Source organism: Anastrepha obliqua, chromosome 2 (assembly GCF_027943255.1).
Source record: "Anastrepha obliqua isolate idAnaObli1 chromosome 2, idAnaObli1_1.0, whole genome shotgun sequence".
Taxonomy (NCBI): domain Eukaryota; kingdom Metazoa; phylum Arthropoda; class Insecta; order Diptera; family Tephritidae; genus Anastrepha; species Anastrepha obliqua.
The window spans coordinates 10367998-10388787 of NC_072893.1; the positions used below are offsets into that span (position 1 = coordinate 10367998).

The 20790-nt window shown below is 37.6% G+C and overlaps 1 protein-coding gene across 1 annotated transcript; it reads left to right on the forward strand.

The window, feature by feature from the left end:
• Nucleotides 1-1950: 1950 nt before the first annotated feature.
• Nucleotides 1951-19066, forward strand: LOC129237072 (calaxin). The gene is made up of 5 exons (XM_054871472.1): nucleotides 1951-1954; nucleotides 11655-11982; nucleotides 12982-13105; nucleotides 18380-18739; nucleotides 18891-19066. The coding sequence occupies exons 1-5, from the start codon at nucleotides 1951-1953 to the stop codon at nucleotides 19008-19010; spliced, it is 936 nt and encodes a 311-aa protein (XP_054727447.1). The 3' UTR covers nucleotides 19011-19066.
• The last annotated feature ends 1724 nt before the right edge of the window (nucleotides 19067-20790 follow it).

A 20790-nucleotide genomic window follows, 5' to 3' on the forward strand; every position in this document is an offset into this window, starting at 1 on the left:
GCGCAGAAGCTTGGACGATGACAACATCCGATGAAGCGACGCTTGGAGTGTTCGAGAGAAAGATTCTGCGTAAGATTTTTGGATCTTTGCATGTTGGCAACGGCGTATATCGCAGGCGATGGAACGATGAGCTGTATGAGCTTTACGACGACATAGACATAGGGCAGCGAATAAAGATCCAGCGGCTACGTTGGCTGGGTCATGTCGTCCGAATGGATACAAACGCTCCGGCTTTGAAAGTATTCGATTCCAATTAAGAAGAAGAAGAAAAGAATCCACTGCGAAATTCGACCTGGTAGGAGCTTATAGATGCTTCCAGAAGGATTTTCAGCCGGTTGAGCATTATGGGAGCTATCAATTTAGCAATCACGGGCAGCACGCAGGTGTCCCTCTAGTTGTAGCAGTCCCTGAGATCTTTGAGATCGTTGTCTGGGTAATAGTAATCAGTTATAATCAGTTACTTCCCAGGAGCAAGAGCCTAATTTCACTAATCTGGTGTATTAAATAGTTTTTGGAGCCTTAACGCAAGCACGAAAAAGATAAAATAACTCACACATGCTCAGAATCATAAATATTAACTTCTCTTCTTCTTTGCGGTAAGAAAGGCTGCAGAAATAGCACTAGCAAGGACATGGAGCAATTCCAACATAAATATATTCGTTGAAAGTCAAGCGGCAATAAAGGCAATAAACTCATATGAAATTTCATCTAAAAATGTTTTTAGGATCAGGGAAGCCATAGAGAGACTAGCCGCAGACAGACGGTTACACATCTATTGGGAGCCCTGGACATAGGGGCATTGCAGCAAACGAAATTGTAGATAAGATTGCCAAAAGCGCTGTTTACATCAATTCGAACAAGAAAACGGCAAACTGAAACCTTTAAATACGGTATACAATGACATCACAGCGGGCATGTAACGCGGATAAGAAGTGGGATTATCTAGCCACTTGCAAAACCGCGAAAATCATGTCTACATAGAATGCAGACAAATACGCCAGATTCCTCCAGAAAGGAAAGCAGAACTATTGTAGGTATACTGCAGGCCACAATTTGTTAGCGACACACGCATACAATATGGGAATTGCAAAGAATGATAGCTGCAGATTTTGTAATGAATTAGAAGAGAGGGAAACCTTTGAACACCTTCTATGTTCTTGCCCTGCATTAGCAAGAATTCGAATGAATTGTTTAGGAGCTCTACAATATGGGAGTTTAGAATGTCTCTCACGGTTAGAGCTTCAGAGCTTACTTAGATTCGCAAAAGGCGCACTCTTATTACAAGAAGCCCACTACAAGGAAACGTAAAGGTCAAGCTCCATCTGGTACCACTAAGGACCAATAGTTCTATTTGAGGGCTTTCAGCCAGCCAGGCCAACATAACCTAACCTAACATCTCTGCCTCATTTTCCCTAAGCTAAATAAAGAAGAGTGAAAAGAATTTTTAAACCAGTGAATAAGAGTGAATTATGAAAGAAAAAAATTGTGTGCCTCTAAAGAAACGCTCACAAATCAATAAAATACCCTACAATTGGTTGCCGCTAAATTCACTTCAATCAATAGTACGTGGGGTCTTGGTGGTGCTATGAAGTTATTGTAGTACTTTTCTTTCAATTTGCGATGGAAGCATTCGTTTTGTCAATAAAACATGTTTTCGTTGCCCTGCACCACTTCGCAGGCTATTGTCCTGTTGGCAGTTTCGGTAAACAGGCATCGACTTGCTGTCCTACCTTAACTCATTCAATTGCATACTCAGTACTTTCAAAGGGAAAATTTGTCCTACTTACTTAACTTGGTTTTTGGTATTGATTTGTTGTTGCTAATTATTATGTAGCGGAATTCCATGGAAACTATTCAACTTTGTTTATTTTGCAGCAAAAGCAAGTTGTCGCTTTGGCATATTCGAATGTGGAGGAATTTTAGTAAAATATTTTCATTATCTACAGAAAAATGGGTAAGTTTTTGAATTTTATTGTGAAAAAAAAATTATTTTGATTTTTTTGTCGTTTTCCAACATTAGTTTTAATGTGTATGTGAATGCTTTGTGCTGAAGCTTTGATTTTAGTATTTTTGTTTTTTGTGGTGGCATAGTGAAGTGAATAGTTATATATAACTTTAAGTGGGACGAGTATAAAAAACTAAATTTTGAGATAATTTCAAAGTTCGCTTTGTAAAATATTAGTTACTCATCGTCAAGTTGATGGATCACAAAATCGAAATTTTTTTTCTTCACTCATCTTATAGTAAATCATTTCAAGAATGTTGTGTCAAAATTTTAAGTGGATCGGAGCAGAACTCTCAAAGTTATAGCCTTTGTAGGCACTCTACCTCGAATGCGGAGCATAGATAATTTTTCAGAGTCATTTCTTAAAAGTCGGTGCCAATCACAACTCCGAAACTATTCAACCGATTCTTTTCAAATTTGGCAGACGTTTTCTAAATCAAAAAAACCTCCCCCCCACACTGTTTTTTTTTTTTGTTTTTTTTTAAGGTTGTTTTTCACTTACAAATATGGCGAAATTTTTCGCCAAAAATGCTCGTTTTACGTTTTTTTGCCACCAAAACTACAAAAATGAAAAAAAAAAATTTTATTCATGTGGGGGGGAGCATTACGTCATACTTTAACTGAAAAATTCGACTTTTTTGGTTTCAGATGATTCTACGACGAATGCCGATTGGCACCGCAGAGCACCTCTCGAAAAACATATCTCCAAAAAAACTCTGTCATGGGCTTATTTGTCAATATTTTATTATTAATATTTTTTAAAAACTTATTGAAAAGATGTACAATAACATGCAACTGATTTTATTAAAGTATCTTAAGCCATATTTCTGTAGAAAATTCAAAAAAAAGTGTTTTTTTTAGCGCTAAACCCTACCACCCCCTTAAATGAACAATTCCCAATATTTTTTTGACAGAATGCATTTGGAAAATTATAAATGCTTTAGAAAGAGAATGGGTATTTGGGTGCTGTGACATAAAATACTTTTATTGGTGCTTTGATTAAAGCGAAATTTATTTTTTGGTGCTACTGGTTTTATTCTTCTACGGCAATTCAAGGGCTCCAGCGGTGATCAGCGAGCATAGTTGGCTGTCATCTCATTTGGTTACGTTTTACGAATGCAGTGATATATCGATTACTTAGAAAACAGTAGCTTAACACAACCCATATTTTCAGGAAAAATACTAAAGTTTGAGTGAAAAATATATTTTATTGGTATGAAACAGTCCATACTATTTTATAATAATGTCATAGGTTAATATACGTAGTCCAGTTTTTGCATATTAAACGATTCATACTGACAAATCCACTGAAATCTCTTCTGAGGTCTTAAAATGAATAAAAGAAAAGAAATTGGAGCAGATTTAATGTGCGGTCCGTTTTTGTTTTTCATAAAAACATAGCTGCAGAGGAAACACGAAAATTTTGAACGAATAAGTAAATTTTTAAAATTTTTGAAAAATTTTAGTTGGATTTTGTATTCAATGCTTCACTGATTAAAATGCTGCTTGATTTAGCCCTTTATTACTCGGCTGGGTCCAGAACCTGAAAGAAACTTTATTCCCACATCGATATCAGTTGCTTTTGAACTCTGTAACTTCGTCACTTTGTTTGTTTCTATGTCTCCTGTAATATTCTAATAATGTGTATGATTATTTTTTTTTATATAGTAACTGGTACTGCCAACATAAATTCATAAGGTGATGCTGGTTTTTCATTTTGTTCTTTTTGTTTTTGTACGGTAAACAAAGAGTTAAGATGATTTCAATTCTTCCGGCACCAATTGGACACACCAAGTGAAGCCAAGTCCTTCTCCACTTGATCTTTCCAACGCTACTACCAGCTGGTACCGCTTCGAATACTTTCAAAGCCGGAGCGTGTGTATCCATTCGGACGATATGATCCAGCCAACGTAGCCGCTGGATCTTTATTCGCTGCATTATGTCTATGTCGTCGTAAAGTTCATACAGCTCATCGTTCCATCGTCTGCGATATTCGCCGTTGCCAACATGCAAAGGTCCAAAAATCTTACGCAGAATCTTTCTCTCAAACACTCCAAGCGTCGCTTGATCGGATGTTGCGCCATACGTTAGGACGGGCATGATGAGAGTCTTGTAGAGTGTTAGTTTTGTTTGTCGAGAGAGGACTTTACTACTCAACTGCCTACTTAGTCCAAAGTAGCACTTGTTGGTAAGAGAGATTCTCCGTTGGATTTCAAGGCTGACATTGTTATCGGTGTTAATGCTGGTTCTTAAATAAACGAAGTCTCGTACAACCTCGAAATTATAACTGTCAACAGTGACGTGGGTGCCGATACGCGAGAGCGCCGACTGTTTATTTGATGACAGGAGGTACTTCGTTTTGTCCTCGTTCACCACCAGACCCATTCGCTTTGCCTCTTTATCCAGTTTGGAGAACGCAGAACTAACAACGCGGTTGTTAAGGCCGATCATGTCAATACCATCGGCATACGCCAACAATTGTACGCACCTATAAATATTGTGCCTGAGCTTGATGATTTCAATTGCGCGAATTTAATTTACGGGTAGTTACGCCTGTAGTTACGGTAGATTGCAAGAGTGAACTTTTTTTTTTTAATTTTTGCTACGTCAATTAATGTAAATCCATCGTAAAAAGTTTTAAATGAAGGATTGTTTTGGTTGGTGATTCATCTAGAATCTAACCATGTTGTTGTCACATCCTCGCTATCAACTTGTTTAACAGTTATTTGCAGCATGACTATATCCAGTCTGTGCGATTGAGAAACCTTATAAGGCTGTTTACGTCTATACCAGCCAGCTCTCCGAGGTTTTCAAAAAGCAGTTTGCCAAGAATTGACATTCTCTCCTTGCAGTGGATTCACAAAGGAAATATATAGAAGATTGTTTCCTTTTTCTCTGATTGTTTTCAACTGTGAAAAAAGGATGTTGTGTTGTGATTGATTCCCATTTTGGCTGCTTTCTCGCCGATAGAGCAGAAACCAGTAATCACCGCCGTGAGTTTGCAGGTATCGCTTTGTTTCATATTTGCTAATATTGACGTTGGCTTGTGATGGCTTGTAGATGGGACATAACATTCTGCTAACTTTGCATGTCGTCTGGTCTCTTCAGCTGCATTCCGCGATATGTAGGTATTTTAAGGAAATTACATTTTTGATTGCACCCAGTGGGGTGAATATTGATTCTGCAAGAATGTTGTTTATAGCAGATCCCTCTCTTATCAGTTCCTCCGCTTTATCGTTTCCTTCAATATTCCGATGTCCCGGGACCCATATTAAAGTAACTTTATGGTTTGCATTCAAAGTCGTAAGCCTTTTTCTGGTTTGTTCCTCTAGATTAGAGGTTTTTGTAGTCGAATACAGTGCTTGGTTTGCAGCTTGGCTATCCGAAAGAATAGCGATATTGCACTCAAAAGAATAGTCTGCGATTAGTAGCCTAGAAGTTTCCTCGATTGCCAGTACTTCCGCCTGGAAGACACCGCAAGTATTGAGAAGACGCACCGATTTTTCATTCTACATCCATGAGAAAATATATCAGCTTCAACACCACAGTCCATTTTTTCTTAGTTCCACAGCAAAAATTCATAAAATAAACCAATAAAAAAGAGCCTTCACGCGAGTTGACCTCCTTAAAGGCTTTCACTTTAAGACTTTCAAAATGTATTTATACAACTTCATTTAATTTTATCTTCACTAATTCTAAAACTTTGCTAATTAAATCACACTCCTAAGCAAGTTGCACAACACCATTTACAAAAACAAAAGAAAAAAAAGTACAATACCACTTCCGACTGCTGTTCACACTTCAAACGCAATGGCGAAGAACCTTTGATGGAACTACAAGGACTTATACATACAGAGTGGAAATTAGTCACACAAAGGCAGTCTGTAAATAAAGCACAAACGTAAAAGTTTCTCTGGCCGAGTGTTGTGCGTAGCAAAAGGCGCTGGTGTTAATGCTACTAGCAAAGTTTTCAAACTGTGGCGATATAAAACCAAACACTTAAACATATTGTGGCAAGTGGCAATGGGCATGCGAGTATAAAGGGAGGGGAGGCACACTGGCAGAAACCATTTTGGTGCGAGTATAGTTGGAATCTGAGCTATTAGAGTAGAGTAGATTGCTGAACTGCGGCTGGGTACGCCCAGAAATTAGTGAAATATGCACAGTACGAATTTCTGATATTCCTGAAATGCGGTGGCTGTTAAGTTGGAAGTTGATGTGTTTGCATTAAGGTGCGCCAACTTTTTCGAAAATAAAATTGCAAGAATACAAAAAGGATAAATGACCAGCTACAGTGCAAATAGAGTCGTAAGCATTCATATGGAAGTATGTTTAAGTTGAGGTGGCCAAAACTCCATAGGATAGGGATTTATCCACCAAGAACATTTGGCGAATTTTATTACCACAAAGAGCTTCGTTCTTCCGTTATACTCCCTGGATGTTGAAATACCGTGCGCATTTTTTATTGCTAGTCGAAAGTAGTGGCGTTGCATTTTAACCAGCACATTTTGCGTCTGCTGTTGTGACGGATACCTGAATGCCTGAAATCTGCGCAGCCCATTTGTTCGAAAATTCGGTACCTTTTCTTCTAGCTTATCAACGGCATTGTTTTCAGGAATATCTGTTTGAAAAGAAATCCAAATTATGCTTATGGGATAGCTGAAATTTTACGAACCCTTATAACCAGAAACTGTTATTTACTGTATTCGTACGCACAAGGTTGGAATATGCCGCGTTTATTTGGACGCTATGCCATACATTTTTAATCAACAAGATCGAAGGTGCGCAAAAGGTGTCTCTGAAATATGTACTAAGATCAGAAAAGATTTCTAATCTTATCCCACCTTACACATCACGTTTGATATTGTTCAACTTGAAGTAGAAGATCGCTTCTTCCTCTCTCTCTCTTGTTTCAATGTCATTAATGATGATATTGATTGCCCATTTTTAATCTAAAGTATTAGTTTCCTTACACCCCACCAGAATTCTTCGTAACGCTCTTCCTTTCTACTTCAGTAAGTTCAATGCACATTATGCTCGTAATTGAAGGGGCTCTTATAAGATCTTGAATTTTAATTTCCAGATTTCTCAGTTTCAAAAACAGAATTTTCTGTGCTACTGAATTAGACGTAAGTTTATAATCTAATTAAGTGTATATTTTCATTATTACTTAGTTTTAGTCAGTTTGAAGTATATTTTACTCACTTCTTCCAATAAATAATTCTGCTGAATTCGATTCTTGCACGTAATGAAAACCGGGCTCGGTGCAAGCTTCGAGGTTTCGCAAGTACTGAAGTTTTTTAATCTACACAAATTTAAATAGTTTTTTACTGATAGTAATCCAAGTTTATTTGTGTTTTTAATATTAATTAAATGCTCTTTCAAGCGATAAGTATCATTTCAAATTAAATAAATTTTCGATGTTGTTTTTTTACTGTTTCTGAGCATCTGCAGCGTCATAACAAGAGAAATAAATATAGAAAAATTTTATTCATTATTTATTAGTACTTAAACTTTATGAAAAATTTACTTTAATTTTTCTTTACAAAAATTAGTATATAAAAAATCACGTGACCGAAGTACAATGAAAAAAAGTTGTTCAACGGTAGAAGATAAAAAAATTCTTGTAAAATAAAGTTGTAGTTATAGTCTGTCGAGCCGGATTTTTGAAATTCGACAAGTTTTGCAAATTATGGTATTTAAAAAAAAAATGGTATGCCTTTTACGTCGTAAGGGCAACACAAAAATCCAGCTCGACAATATAGAGAAAACATTTCCGAATATTTTAAAAAAACCGCATCAAAACATATTAAAAACTGTAAAAGTTATCATGCAGACTATGCCTAAAAAAGTAGTTTCGAGAAAAACGAATTTTAACGGCCAGCTGCCTCAAACGAAGGAAAGCTACCTGTGCGCATCAAACTCTCGTCGGGCAGCTAAATTTGCTACCATAACATTGTATCTATGGGGAATTTTTACAATCGACTTCCGCAGAAATATGCCTGAAACTATAAAAAATAATAATCTGTAAAAACAAAAAGCGGTGTTCTGAAAATTCTGAACGTATGTAACTCCTTAAACAAGCATTGGTTTACTCTGCCCAACCCAAGCGTACATATATTTAGTGCTGATATTTCCTTCTCCGGTGTAATTTTATTCGTGTTTAGCATCACGTCGTTAGTTCCTTTATCGATTGTTTCGTCGCCTTCATTACAGTATTCTTCATTTAAAGCCGTGGGTTCCGAATGAGGAACAACAATTCATTGCTTGATCACAGATTGGGAGACTTGCTGCAATGGTTCTACTTCCCGAAACAAAGTTGCAACATCAGCTATCTGTAATCGTAACTCCGAAAGAGGAATGATATCGTCACAACAGACGCTTTTTCAAACACTTTTTGAAACGATGACTGAATTGAAGTTGCAGTGAAAAAAACATATTGCATTGTTTAAGCCGACATTTCGCAGTGACTCATCGACAGTTTCTCCACAAGCAACAATGTGACTTAAGAGGCATTTTTTGTAGTTCAATTTAGTAAGCCTTACAACGATTCCATTATATCCATGGGCTGTATTAGAGCCGTGCAGCTTGAAGAAAAGCACATTAAAGATATTTGGCCGTCGTACAGAGCCGGAGCGTTTGTATCCATTCGGACGACATGACCCAGCTAGCGTAGCCGCTGGATCTTTATTCGCTGCGCTATGTCTATGTCGTCGTAAAGCTCATACAGCTTATCGTTCCATCGCCTGCGATATTCGCCGTTGCTAAAGTGCAAAGGTTCAAAAATCTTGCGCAGAATCTTTCTCTCAAAGACTCCAGGGTCGCTTCATCGGATGTTGTCATCGTCCACGCTTTGTCGCCATACATTAGGACGGGCATAATGAGAACTTTATAGGGTGTTAGTTTTGTTCGTTGAGAGACTTTACTATTCATTTGCCTACTTAGTCCAAAGTAGCACTTGTTGGCAAGAGAGATTCTCCGTTGGATTTCCAGGCTGACATTAACGGTATTAATGCTGGTTCCTGAATAAACGAAGTCTTTTACAACAGGATTCTTTGCTTGGCCAAAAAATGAACATACCTCTGGAATAAATATTCTGTGAAACCATTCTTCAATTAAAGCTGAGGTCATCCAAGCACACTATTTATATTTCAGACAACAGGCATAACAGTAAAAATTTATTTTAATGATTCGGATTCGCCGATTTCTTAGTAATTATTATTTTTTTTGATTTTCAGCAGCACTTGTACAGGCAAGCAACGTTATTCTCTCCTTACGGATCTTATGGCCGCCTTAAGGTTTATTTAGAGCGGGCAAGAGTTTTATCGGAAAAGAGTTTCCAAAACAAATCAGACTCATTGGCATTGTACATCTGCTCTTTTATCTAACTTAAATCTGAAATTTTTTTTGTTAAATTTGTACAAAAATGGGTTGATGAAGTCATTCCGTATTTGATCATTTTTCTCCACAAATTTGTAGCCATCGTATTCCATGTTTTTTTTAATGTTTGCAACCACACCATTGGTAACGTGGAAGCCTCCAGAGTTTTCCTGCATTTTGGCATGCAATAACTTGGTTTTCTCTTTTAGCATATCACTTGTAGTTGGTAAGATTTTGGCCCTTTGATCCCCAAAACCCTGTGATTCTTTTTACCTGAAACGCCTTCAGACCGCTTAACAAACTTTTTTATGGAGTGTTCATTTTTTTTAATATGAGTTATTGTTGCTCTATGCACTGCGAAAGTTTTTAGCTAATGAATTAGTAGAAATTCCCGCAACTAATCTATTCTTTTTCTTTTATTGTAAGGAGCGTAAGTTTTTTCTTTGCCATTATGTGACCACAGCATGCAAAAGTCAACGCGAAACTGTCATTTCGTCAGCAAATCGACTAGACGTAATTCCCCTAAATTCATTCAGCTGATTCAATTCAAAAAATATCTTTACCATAATGACATCAACAGTACTTCCCTGAGCTTTATTCTCAAAAATACAACGACAACAGAGCAAAAGAGAAAGGCAAAACAAAACATGTTCCAAGTCTAGAGGCAAAAGTTTTCTAATATCGCAATTACTGAGTACGCAATAAAAAAAAGTTGTGTCGCAAGTATCGAGTAAGAGCACAAATCGAGTTTCTACTGTAAATAAATATATTAATATTAACTTGGCACCTAAAAATTAAAAAATTCTCCTTCAAAGTCTGACCACCCTAATGTGCACAAAGTACATTGTATGCTCAAATTCATATGTAAAAATATTCAAACATGCATACTTTCAAACCTTATAAATGTATGTTCTGCACGTAGGATAAGTATTTTTTGTTTATAACAACAGAGTTGGCAACCTCATATGTGTGGATATATTTCCATGTATGCATTGGCTAAGTGAATGCTGATGTGTGTGCGAGTATGTGCATAAATCGAGTGTGTAGTTGCGTGATGGAATCAACAAATTAATAGTATTATTCAAACATTGTGATTGCATACTTTTAGGCAGCAGTTAGCCAATGTCTTCTCAGCGGGTTGGTGGAGAGGTGTTAGAACAAGCTAATAAAATCATTTACCTTCGCTGCCATTCATTCGTCACGCTACCCGAATGTCTTCATATGAAATACTAGCATGCGATTTAAAAAAGAAGAAATGCAGCTAAACGTAGCAAGCATATTAAATGCTTAGACAAACGACATGTCGACGGGCAGACAGGTAGTTAGTATGTTCACTAGGCGACCAGGCGGGAGTTCTAAGGCTGCCGCGACTCGATTCTAAAGGAAGTTAGATATCAATCAAGCGCAAATAACGAAACAACCAAATGAAGTCGAAATGTTTACGATTAGAAGTAAGAATGTAGAGACGCCGGCATATGAGCACACACTCATACATGCTTGCATATTTACCCTATGATCAAAAAGTACCGGGAAGGTGATGTTGACTCTTTTCTTCGATTGCCAAGGCGTAGTGCACCAAGAGTACCTTCCATCGGGCTAGACAGTCAATAAAGAATATTATTTATCCGTATTGAAGCGTTTGAGAGATGCTGTACGTCGCAAACGGCCGGAAATGTGGGCAAACAATTCTTAGATTTTGCATGGTGATAACGCGCAATCGCACCAAATTGTGCTGGATTATTTGACCAAATACCAAGTAAATACGATCGTGCAAGCACCGTTGTTAGTTGAAGTTACCACTTCGTGGAAGGAGATTTCAGTCGATGGAGGAGATCAAAGAGAATGCGACGAAGGAGCTGAAGGCCATCCCTTCGTCGCCCTACCAGGAGTGCATGGAGGACTGGGTTAAACATTGGCACATGTGTGTTGCTTCCGACGGGTCATATTTTGCAGGAGATCAAATAAATTTTCCTGAACCGGTACTTTCTGATCATAGGGTATGCAGGACTTACAGCTACTCTGTTCTTCGCTGCCTGTTGTCATTATTGCATGATTGACGTGCATTTAGCTGACTGCTGCTATTGTTGCTGTACGTTAACTTCATTCAATTGCCAACATTTTTTCCCCTATTTCATTTGCATATGTATTGCACACACATATGTGTATTTTATGTTTTCCTTTAATACGAATATCTTTCCTATTTATTTCCCTTTCCCTTCCCTTTTTTTATTCTTGTTGTATTTCACCCTCTGAGTGGTAACACAAACAGCTTCAAGTGTGAACGCGACAGATGTTGGCGTCAATGGGAACGGTGGTGTACGGCGCACACCTACCGGTGAGCAGTCTAACGAACCGTCTAAGGGCAGGCCGACTGGCTCCGCTTCTGGTGGTAAGGAAAAGTCAACTTTTCTAACCAATAAATGCATACTGAGGACCGTAACCGCATTCCTGGCAAGCAGCAAACGCAATTCTTACAATGCACAGGAGCGCGCCAAACAGACGAATAAGCGGCGTCGACAGCGCAAGATGGACGAATTGAGCGGTAAAATTAATCCAAAAATGTTGGAGAACTTACGTAAAAAGACAAAGTTTAGCAAGTGAGTTGAAGTGTACAAAATGTTGATGGTAAATGTTTCTCATACGCCAGGGTGGTACTAATACTATAGTTGTAGGGAAGAAGTGAAAAAAAAGAAATAATTTTTGAAAGTTGAAACAATAACTGTAGTTCTCAAGAATGTGAAAAAGTTACTTTGTTGAATTTATTGTATGTATTAAGTGCCTACAGGGCATGTCGTATGAGTGATTTTGAGGAAGTGAATGCAAGTGCATGTAACGTATACGCCGTGTTGAATTGTTTTACAGCAGATAATCATGGATTTATTTTAGCAGAAGCTGGTAATAACATTAAACAACAGTTGCTTTATATATATATACCCTTTTTGGGTGTTTGGCCGAGCTCCTCCTCCTATTTGTGGTGTGCGTCTTGATGTTGTTCCACAAATGGAGGGACCTACAGTTTCAAGCCGGCTCCGAACAGCAGATGGTTCTTTATGAAAAACTGTTTCAAGGTAGAAATATACTCGAAGATTTGCCATTGTCTGCCGAATGGCACCCACTTTACGTTACAGGAAATTCAAATTTATGTCTGGCCAAGAACTTTCATTCCAGCAGAATTCTCCAAAATTTCAGGAGAAAACTTTATGCAGTTGCAGCAACAAATACCAACCTTTATTATATAGGAGCTCAATTTAAAGTAAGATGTAATTTTATTTCCGAAAATTTCTTTGAATTTCTTTTGGTAACGAAAAACGCACGTATTTTGATGGCTTTAAGTGCCCCACATTGTCGTATGAGCAACGTTTTACGCGATCAGTAACGCTTAAGTAACAGATTAACGGAAGAAAAGAACAGTTTTGTTACTAATTTCCAAACTTCTTACAGCAAAAGCTTGTGTGGTGGAGTTCGAGTGTATATTTCAGCACCTATAGTACATGGCGTATGAGTAACTTTTAGATTCTCAATGTAGACTCTTTTAAAATATTCGTACTAGACAATGCAATTTATATTAAAAAAGTATATCCATTATTTCATTCCAGAGATGAGTTGGATGCCCTATGTCGAATTTATCGAAAACTCATATCAAATTGTCAATATGCCGCAAAAACGTTGGCTGCCGGCGGTTCGAGTGCGGCAATAGTAAAGCCGCATGCTGCAGTGGAGGTAATTATTTCATATAAATTTGGATATACGTTATTTGAATAAATATAAAATCTGATTATTAGCGATAATTGCTGATCATATTGAGATTGTCTCAATTGGCTTAACAAAATCAAAAAATATTGTATGAAATTAAATAAGAATATATGTAGTTAGAATCATCAAAGGGACTCTAATAGGGCACTGCCAGATTAAAGAACCATCTTACTATTTAACATGGGTATATACTCCAATGAAGCTGAAGTAGGGATAAAAATGCACCGGCCATACATTTGCTGGCATCGTTCCCAGCACTGATGCATAAGCGGCACAAACACCTGTGTAAACATATTTTACCAGAGACGGAAATAAAGATTAATAAAATAGGGCAAATACTAAACAGAAATTGGGCTCAGAAAAATTCTCTGGAACCATAAGAGGGCTCACCCATGTTGATCACGGAATTTCGGGATATTTTTAATCTAGTCCCAAAACACAGTGAATTGTTGCAGGATAGGTAATAATTTCTTTAAAAGTCGTATAAATCCAAATTTTAAACATTGTGAAAATTAAAAGCACGTTCAAACATACATGCATGTATGTGCGAGCACAGCGCTCCCTTCTTGCTTCCGTGCACTTTTGTCTTCCACCAGTCGATATTCTGAATATTGCAGTTACAAAAACAAAATAAAATGATTGACGCGCAACGCGAAGGCCGCTTTGGCACCACGCATTCCAAAATGTTCTAGAACACAAAAAAACACAGCGCATTCTCTTCATGCCTCAATATGCGTATGTCGTCCAAGCCCAAAATCTAAGCCGAGTGACTACAAAAACAAAATACTACTGTGGGCAAAAAGTAAGGGGAATTTGGTTGTAAAATGAAAAATCTTTATTTATTCTTGTAAATCAATTTCATCCCCTTCAAAACAATCCTCTCTCGATGAAACACAGTTATGCCAACGATTTTTCCAATCCCCGAAACATGCCAAATAGTCCATTTCCGGTATAGCCATCAGCACCTTCTTCGATTCAGCTTTTATCTCCTCAATCGACTCGAAACACGTTCCCCGGAGTGGTCTCTTGAGTTTTGGGAATAGCCAGAAGTCACACGGAGCCAAATCAGGCGAATATGGTGGTTGCGGAACGATATGCGAGGAATTTTTGGCGAAATGGTCACGAAGAACGAGTGCAGTGTGAGACGGTGCATTATCGTGATGCAAAAAAGAAGAGTTGTTGGCCCATAATTCTGGTCTTTTTAGACGAATTGCTTCACGTAAACGACGCATAACGCGCAAATAATATAATAAGGAAACAGTTTGGCCAGGTGGAAGGAATTCATATTGCATCACACCACGAAAATCAAAAAAAACTGTCATCATGACCTTTATTTTTGAACGACTTTGACGTGCTCTTTTCGGTCTGGCCTCGCCTTTAGCACGATATTCGCTTGATTGGTCGGTTGTTTCAGGGTCGTAAGCATAAATCCAAGTCTCATCTCCCGTAATGATGTATTTGAGCTTGTCCTGATAGTCTGAAAGCATTGTTTCACACACATCAGCGCGACTACTTTTTTCCAAGAAATTGAGAGTTTTCGGTACCAAACGAGATTTGACTTTTCGTAGGTCCAAATGGTCTTTCAAAATGGTTTTCACAGATCCTTCTGATATTTCGGTCATATCAGTAAGGTCTTTAACAGTCAACCGACGATTTTTGAGCACTAACTCCTTCACTTTATTGACGTGTTGGTCATCTGTTGACGTCGATGCTCGTCCGGACCGCTCCAAGTCATTAACACGTTCTCGACCCTCTTTGAAGTCTTTGTACCACTTATAAATATTTTTCTGCGACATGTTCGAATCCCCAAATGCCTTCTGCATGCTAAACGTTTCCGCAGCCGAAATTTCATTCCGCAAACAAAATTTGATGGCACTTCTCTGCTCAATCAAATCGCACATTGTAAAAATCGAAAAATGCACTCTTGGTCGTTTGGTAAACAAAAGCGTAAATATATTACTGATAATGACATTCACATGAAAGTTGGCCCAGATGTTATTAACAGTGCTGCCAACCAGGCCCGACGAGAGGGGAACTTTTTCCCCCGGGCCCGGAGTTTTCGAGAGTAATTCGAATTATATGAATTAGACATAATTTGAAGGGGCCCGCATCTGAAGTTTCCCCCGGGGCCCGAATACTCTCTCCACGGCCCTTTGTGCCAACTCATGAAAAAAATAACTAGAGCGAAATTTTAATCCCGCGAAGTTTGACAAATAAATTCACCTTACTTTTTGCCCACAGTAGTACATTCGTAGACGCCGTCACAGCGGTCATGATTCTTTTAGTCAGGACGGCGCTGAATAATTTAGAATATTATATGGTCCAAAAACAAGAAAAGGTATACGTGAATATATAAGGTAAAGCTCTCTCTCTCTCCTTTTCCTCTACGTTAAATCTTCTAGCGGAACGAAAATGTCCAAAACGTTGCATGGCCTTGGAATTTTACTCTCCATTCTCGTGCCTAAAAAGTTTCATTTCAAAAATATTTCCATAAAAATTTCAAACTCTAAGTTTTTTAGAAAATAATTTTGAGTAAAGAATTTTAAAGCAGTTTTTATATATAAAGTACAAATTTAAAGTGGCTCAAAATGTGCATTACTTTTTGATAATTTGTTTTTTTTTGTACTGACAGTCTTGTGCATTTTATGAACACAACGAATGGTCGACATTCTTTTTGACATGTAAGAAAATACTCAACATAATGAGCAAAAAATTGTCAAAAATCAAATCAACTTTTTAGCCCTATGAAACTTATTGAAATTACTTTTTTCGAAGCTTGCGACAATAGGTCTTCACTCCACGTTTTTGTTGTAAATCAAGTCATATTTATCCAATAGACACTGCGTTACTGCTTTTGATAATGTGACACTACGTTCATTTATTGCGTCCTCTCGTTTCCCGTAGGGAAGTATTTTAGAACCCCTTTTATTTATTCTCTTTATTAATGATATTGGTTCATGCATTTCGTTTGCTGAGCAAGTCTTGTATGCTGATGATCATAAAATATTTAGAATCATTAACAAGGCTCGTGACTCTGAAAAGCTGCAATCTGACATACACAATGTCCAGAATTGGTTTTATTGATCGCTAATGATAAGCAATTGCTTCCACACAAAATTTGCTGATTTTTTTTGTTTTTTTTTTTGTTTTTGCATACTTCGTATAATATTAAACACTTGGTCATTATTTTTAATTCTGAGTTGAATTCCACTAGCCGGTCGCCTAGTATTCGGTCGCCGAAATTGTTCTGTAAATACTAACTCACACATTCTCAAAACATTGCATTGTGCTTTTCTCTGGAGACCGTATCAAATAGGTATCTCTAATCGGGCTGATTGATTGACATAAATCGTATTAGCATTATTACTGGAACTATTGATTGTCCTACAATTCTGAGTAAAATTCAATTTAAAGTTGCTAATAAGAATCTTCGATAGTATAAAAAGTAGAGAATTGGCTTCTCGAGAACCAATTATACGGTGAATGCTTCGATTTTTAGGGCATGTGCGGATTTAAATTTGTTTTTCAATTCTTCTGGTGATGACTTCTCACGGCCTTATGACAGCTTCCTACACCATCTTAAATCGGGTTTTTTAGTAAATATTAAGCCGTTCAACATAGTTTGTAAGAATATAGCCATTCAAAGACTTTATAGACAACTAACTTGCACATAATTATACCAAAATTCAATGGGTTATAACCCTACATACACAAAATATTTCTAAAGATTCTGATTAAAGAGTTTGAAATTTGAATGAAAGTTTGTTGAATTTTTTTTTAGCTTGAAACTTGGATTTATATGACTTTTGGGGAAAAATGCGCAATATTTTCATAAAAAAATATTAAAATTATATTAGAAACAAATAAACAGAACAAGCCGCGATTGGCAATCTTATACTGTTTTTTATTTTTTATTTTTTTGATGGTAGGAAAGGAAATTTTGTAATTTCTATTAATTTGAGATTTTTTCAATAAGATTTAATTTAAATTTTCCCGTTCTGACTTATCTCCTGGCAGACAATATATCAACGGGATATTAGCACACTTTTTACACCGACGGATCTAAAACCAGTAATGGTAGCGGATCTGGATGGGACATAGACGAAGGACAGATGGCCACGGTATTCTTTACGGAAGTCTATGCCATCTTGCACGTGACATACTGGCTAATTGAGGAAAAGTGGCGGGGCAACAGTATTGGGATTTATAGTGACAATCAAGCTGCGCTGAAAGCCCTTGCTAACCCACGCTGCTCTTCGAAGTTCGTCGGTGAATGTAAGACAAAACTGAACAGTTTTGCAAAACACAACAAAGTTAGTCTTATTTGGGTACCTGGACATTGTGGTATTGCAGGTAGCGAGTTGGCTGATAAACTGGCAAATGAAGGCTCTGAAAGTATGCCATTAGGCCTGAACCCTTTTTAGGTGTCAATTTCGCAACGATTCAACTATGGATTGACGACTTCATGAGTTCTACACATAGAGGTTGTTGGTCTGGGTTGAACTAGTGCAGAGTTGAAAAGTCCTTTGTGAAAGAACCAAACAGGAAAATAGCCACCTTTCGCCTAAAACTCAGCAGGGGCCTGTGGTCAGTATATTGCTGCCATGGAGGTCGTCGACAGTCCGATATGCCTATCCTGTCTGGAGGATGACGACACTGCAGATCATTTTCTCTGTAGCTGACCGGCGTTTTTCAGAATCAGACTTAGGATATTGGGTTGTGATATACTACTCAAACTAATCTTTCCGCCTTACCACCCACATTTTATCTTTCCTATCTCTCTATTCTTTCTATTGAAATCTATCCGTGTGTAGTACAATGGTCTCGTGACTTAGTGCTCGGACTTACCCAACCCCCCACAAATCTAATCTAACCTAAAGCTCATTCAAATCTTGGACGTCCAACTTAGAGCAAAAGGGAACACTTAATGGACACGACAAGCCAAGATTTTTAGTCCCTCTATATATTAGTCAAACTGATCAAAAATTTAGCTATCTCGACGAATACTTCAAAGAAAAGTTAGTCTCAATATGAAGACTCTATGCAAATGTAATTTTTGAAATAACAGGGTATTTTATATTTGCGCAACCAATAACGAACAACGTTTTTATGTTAGTATAAGAGATGACATTATGCTATTCCTTGAACAATTTCGGAAACCCGTTATATAAGTGCATACAAAGCTCAATTCCGCCTGAAATTAGACACTACTTCGATTCTCTTTCTCAATTTACTCCACAGGGCGTCGATCGCATCGTCTTTCGTGAGTTGCTGCACAGCACCTTTGATATTGTAACGGAAGAAATACTTATGGAACGCATATTTTGTTGTTGGGACCGTGCACACGAGGGTCTTCCACTGCGTTTGGATGGTTGGCTGACGGGTTTGTCGATATTCTTACGTGGCTCGCTAGCCGAACGCGCTAACTTTTGCTTCCGCGTTTACGACTTGAATGGTGATGGGTTCATAACGAAGGATGAAATGTTTACGCTGCTACGCAACTGTCTTATCAAACAGCCCCAGGACGAGGATCCCGATGAGGGTGTCAAGGATTTGGTAGAGATTGTGTTGAAGAAGTTCGATTTGGATAAAGATGGCAAGGTAAAAGGGGGAAGTTGTTTCTTTCGCTGATTCTAATTTCTATGTATGATTTTTTTTTTGTGTTAAAGACTCTTGTCATTTTTTTCCATTTTTATTTTTTAATTATAATGTAAATAATTAACAATTTTACTAATTGCGATTGCCTTTTTAGGTATCGATCGAAGACTTTATGGACACAGTTGAAGCAGAGCCATTGCTACTGCAAGCCTTTGGCCAATGCTTGCCATCCGAAACGGCTACAGTTTCATTCTTTTCAACGCTACAGATTTAAAATAAATTAGCAAAGTAAAGTTTAAAAAGCAAAACTCGATGTAGGAAAAAAGTTTGGAAAAATAATTTCGAAATAGCACGCAATTATAGAGTAACAAAAAATATATATACAGTTATGCATATCGCTATTCAGAATATCAAGCGTCACTAAAAGTAATCAAAACGTAGAAATTTTCAAAAATAGTCGAAATATTAAATATAAAATAATATTAAAAAAAATCTTGAAAATAAATTTTCACGCATTTCCCAAGGCGAATTCATTCAATTTGATGGCATTACAGCAACAACAATATTTCCATGTATTTTTTTTTATAATTTAGTATTTCGAGTGGGAAAATTTCAATCAGAATGTAAACAAACAAGCAAAACAACAACAAAGAACCATTTCACTTTGGCATTTCGTATACCAACTCGCAAGAATAAAAATACCATTCAGCTACTCGACTGAGATCTTCTTGCATTAATGTAATTTTGTTACGGTGAATTCATATATGTAAGTTGATAGCAGTTGTACAATAACAAAATTTGTATGTATTCTGTTTTTGCTTTTTGCGCCACCGTTGATGAAACTAAGCAACAATCAAAACAATGGATTTCTCCCGGTGAATCTGCTCCAAACAAGGCAAAGAGAGTCCCATCGGCCGGAAAGGTCAGGGCGACGGTTTTTTGGGGTGCGGACGGCGTCATCTTTATGGAGTTTTTAGAAAAAAAGAATGATTACTAGACAATACTACCGTGAGTTATTGGACCACTTCACTATGGAAAATAGTAGAACAACGGCTTATCAAAAATGATTTTAACAAATGCGGCTATTGTCATCTTTTTTATTTGTTTCCCATAGTTTTAGGATTGAATTAAACTATCGTAAAAAAATATTAATAAATTATATGAATTATATTAATTTTTTATCATTCGGCAATCTTTGTTATTTTTGGAAACGTCCAGGTGAAGCCACTTTACCTCATTACATTTAAAGTGATTTTAAGGTCATACTTTGTAGATGTAAATATAAAGTATTATATATTTTCGGAAAGCTTATTTTTTACAGATTAAAAAAAAATAATATGTCTTCAAATTTGTTTTGAAATTAGTACAAAAAACAGTTTCAAATAACATAAGTTAAAAAAAAGGTTTTTTAAGTTTATCGAAACTTTCAACAGTTACCCACGCCTCCCCCGCGAGAGCTGGGCAGCTAAGGAACAAGTGCTGAGATGATTCCACCTCATCCTCCATACAGCTGACGCAAAAAGGGCTCGAAGTAAATCCGAGCTTCACGGCATGTATACCCCGCGGATAGTGCCCCGTGAGGATGCCCACGAAATTTGAGAGATGAGAATATCCCTCGAACGCCTCTTATCCAAACGTGGCCAGAAGGACTTCGCGACCTTACACGTTCGTGTACTTGCCCAGCGCTCGCTGAGTTGGTGCAAAGTCCATCCTTCCAGGAGTAGAGCGCAGGTTGTCAAGGGGATCCCGATTCTCTCCTTTCGCGGGCACACTACCTCACAAGTCCTTTGTCTTGCTAGCTCGTCGGCTTCGCAGTTTCCAGCAATGTCACTGTGACCACGTACCCAAATTATCTTTGTGTCGAAGAATTCTGATGCAATCGAGAGAGAGAGATCAGGCATTCCCTGACCAGTTTCGAATGCACCATAATAGAGACTAGGGCCCTAATTGCCGCTTGGCTATCGGAATAAATATTTACCTTCTTAACAGTTATTACACAAGTAAGTAGCCAGTCAGCTGCTTCTTTAATTGCCTCTCTGCTTGGAACACACTGC

What these genes read in the sequence shown, in the direction of transcription:
- LOC129237072 (XM_054871472.1), top strand. An exon ending in AAAAAGACAAAGTTTAGCAA is followed by an intron (nt 11,983 to 12,981) that starts GTGAGTTGAAGT and finishes ATTTCATTCCAG; the next exon opens with AGATGAGTTGGATGCCCTAT. An exon ending in ATTTGGATAAAGATGGCAAG is followed by an intron (nt 18,740 to 18,890) that starts GTAAAAGGGGGA and finishes TTGCCTTTTTAG; the next exon opens with GTATCGATCGAAGACTTTAT.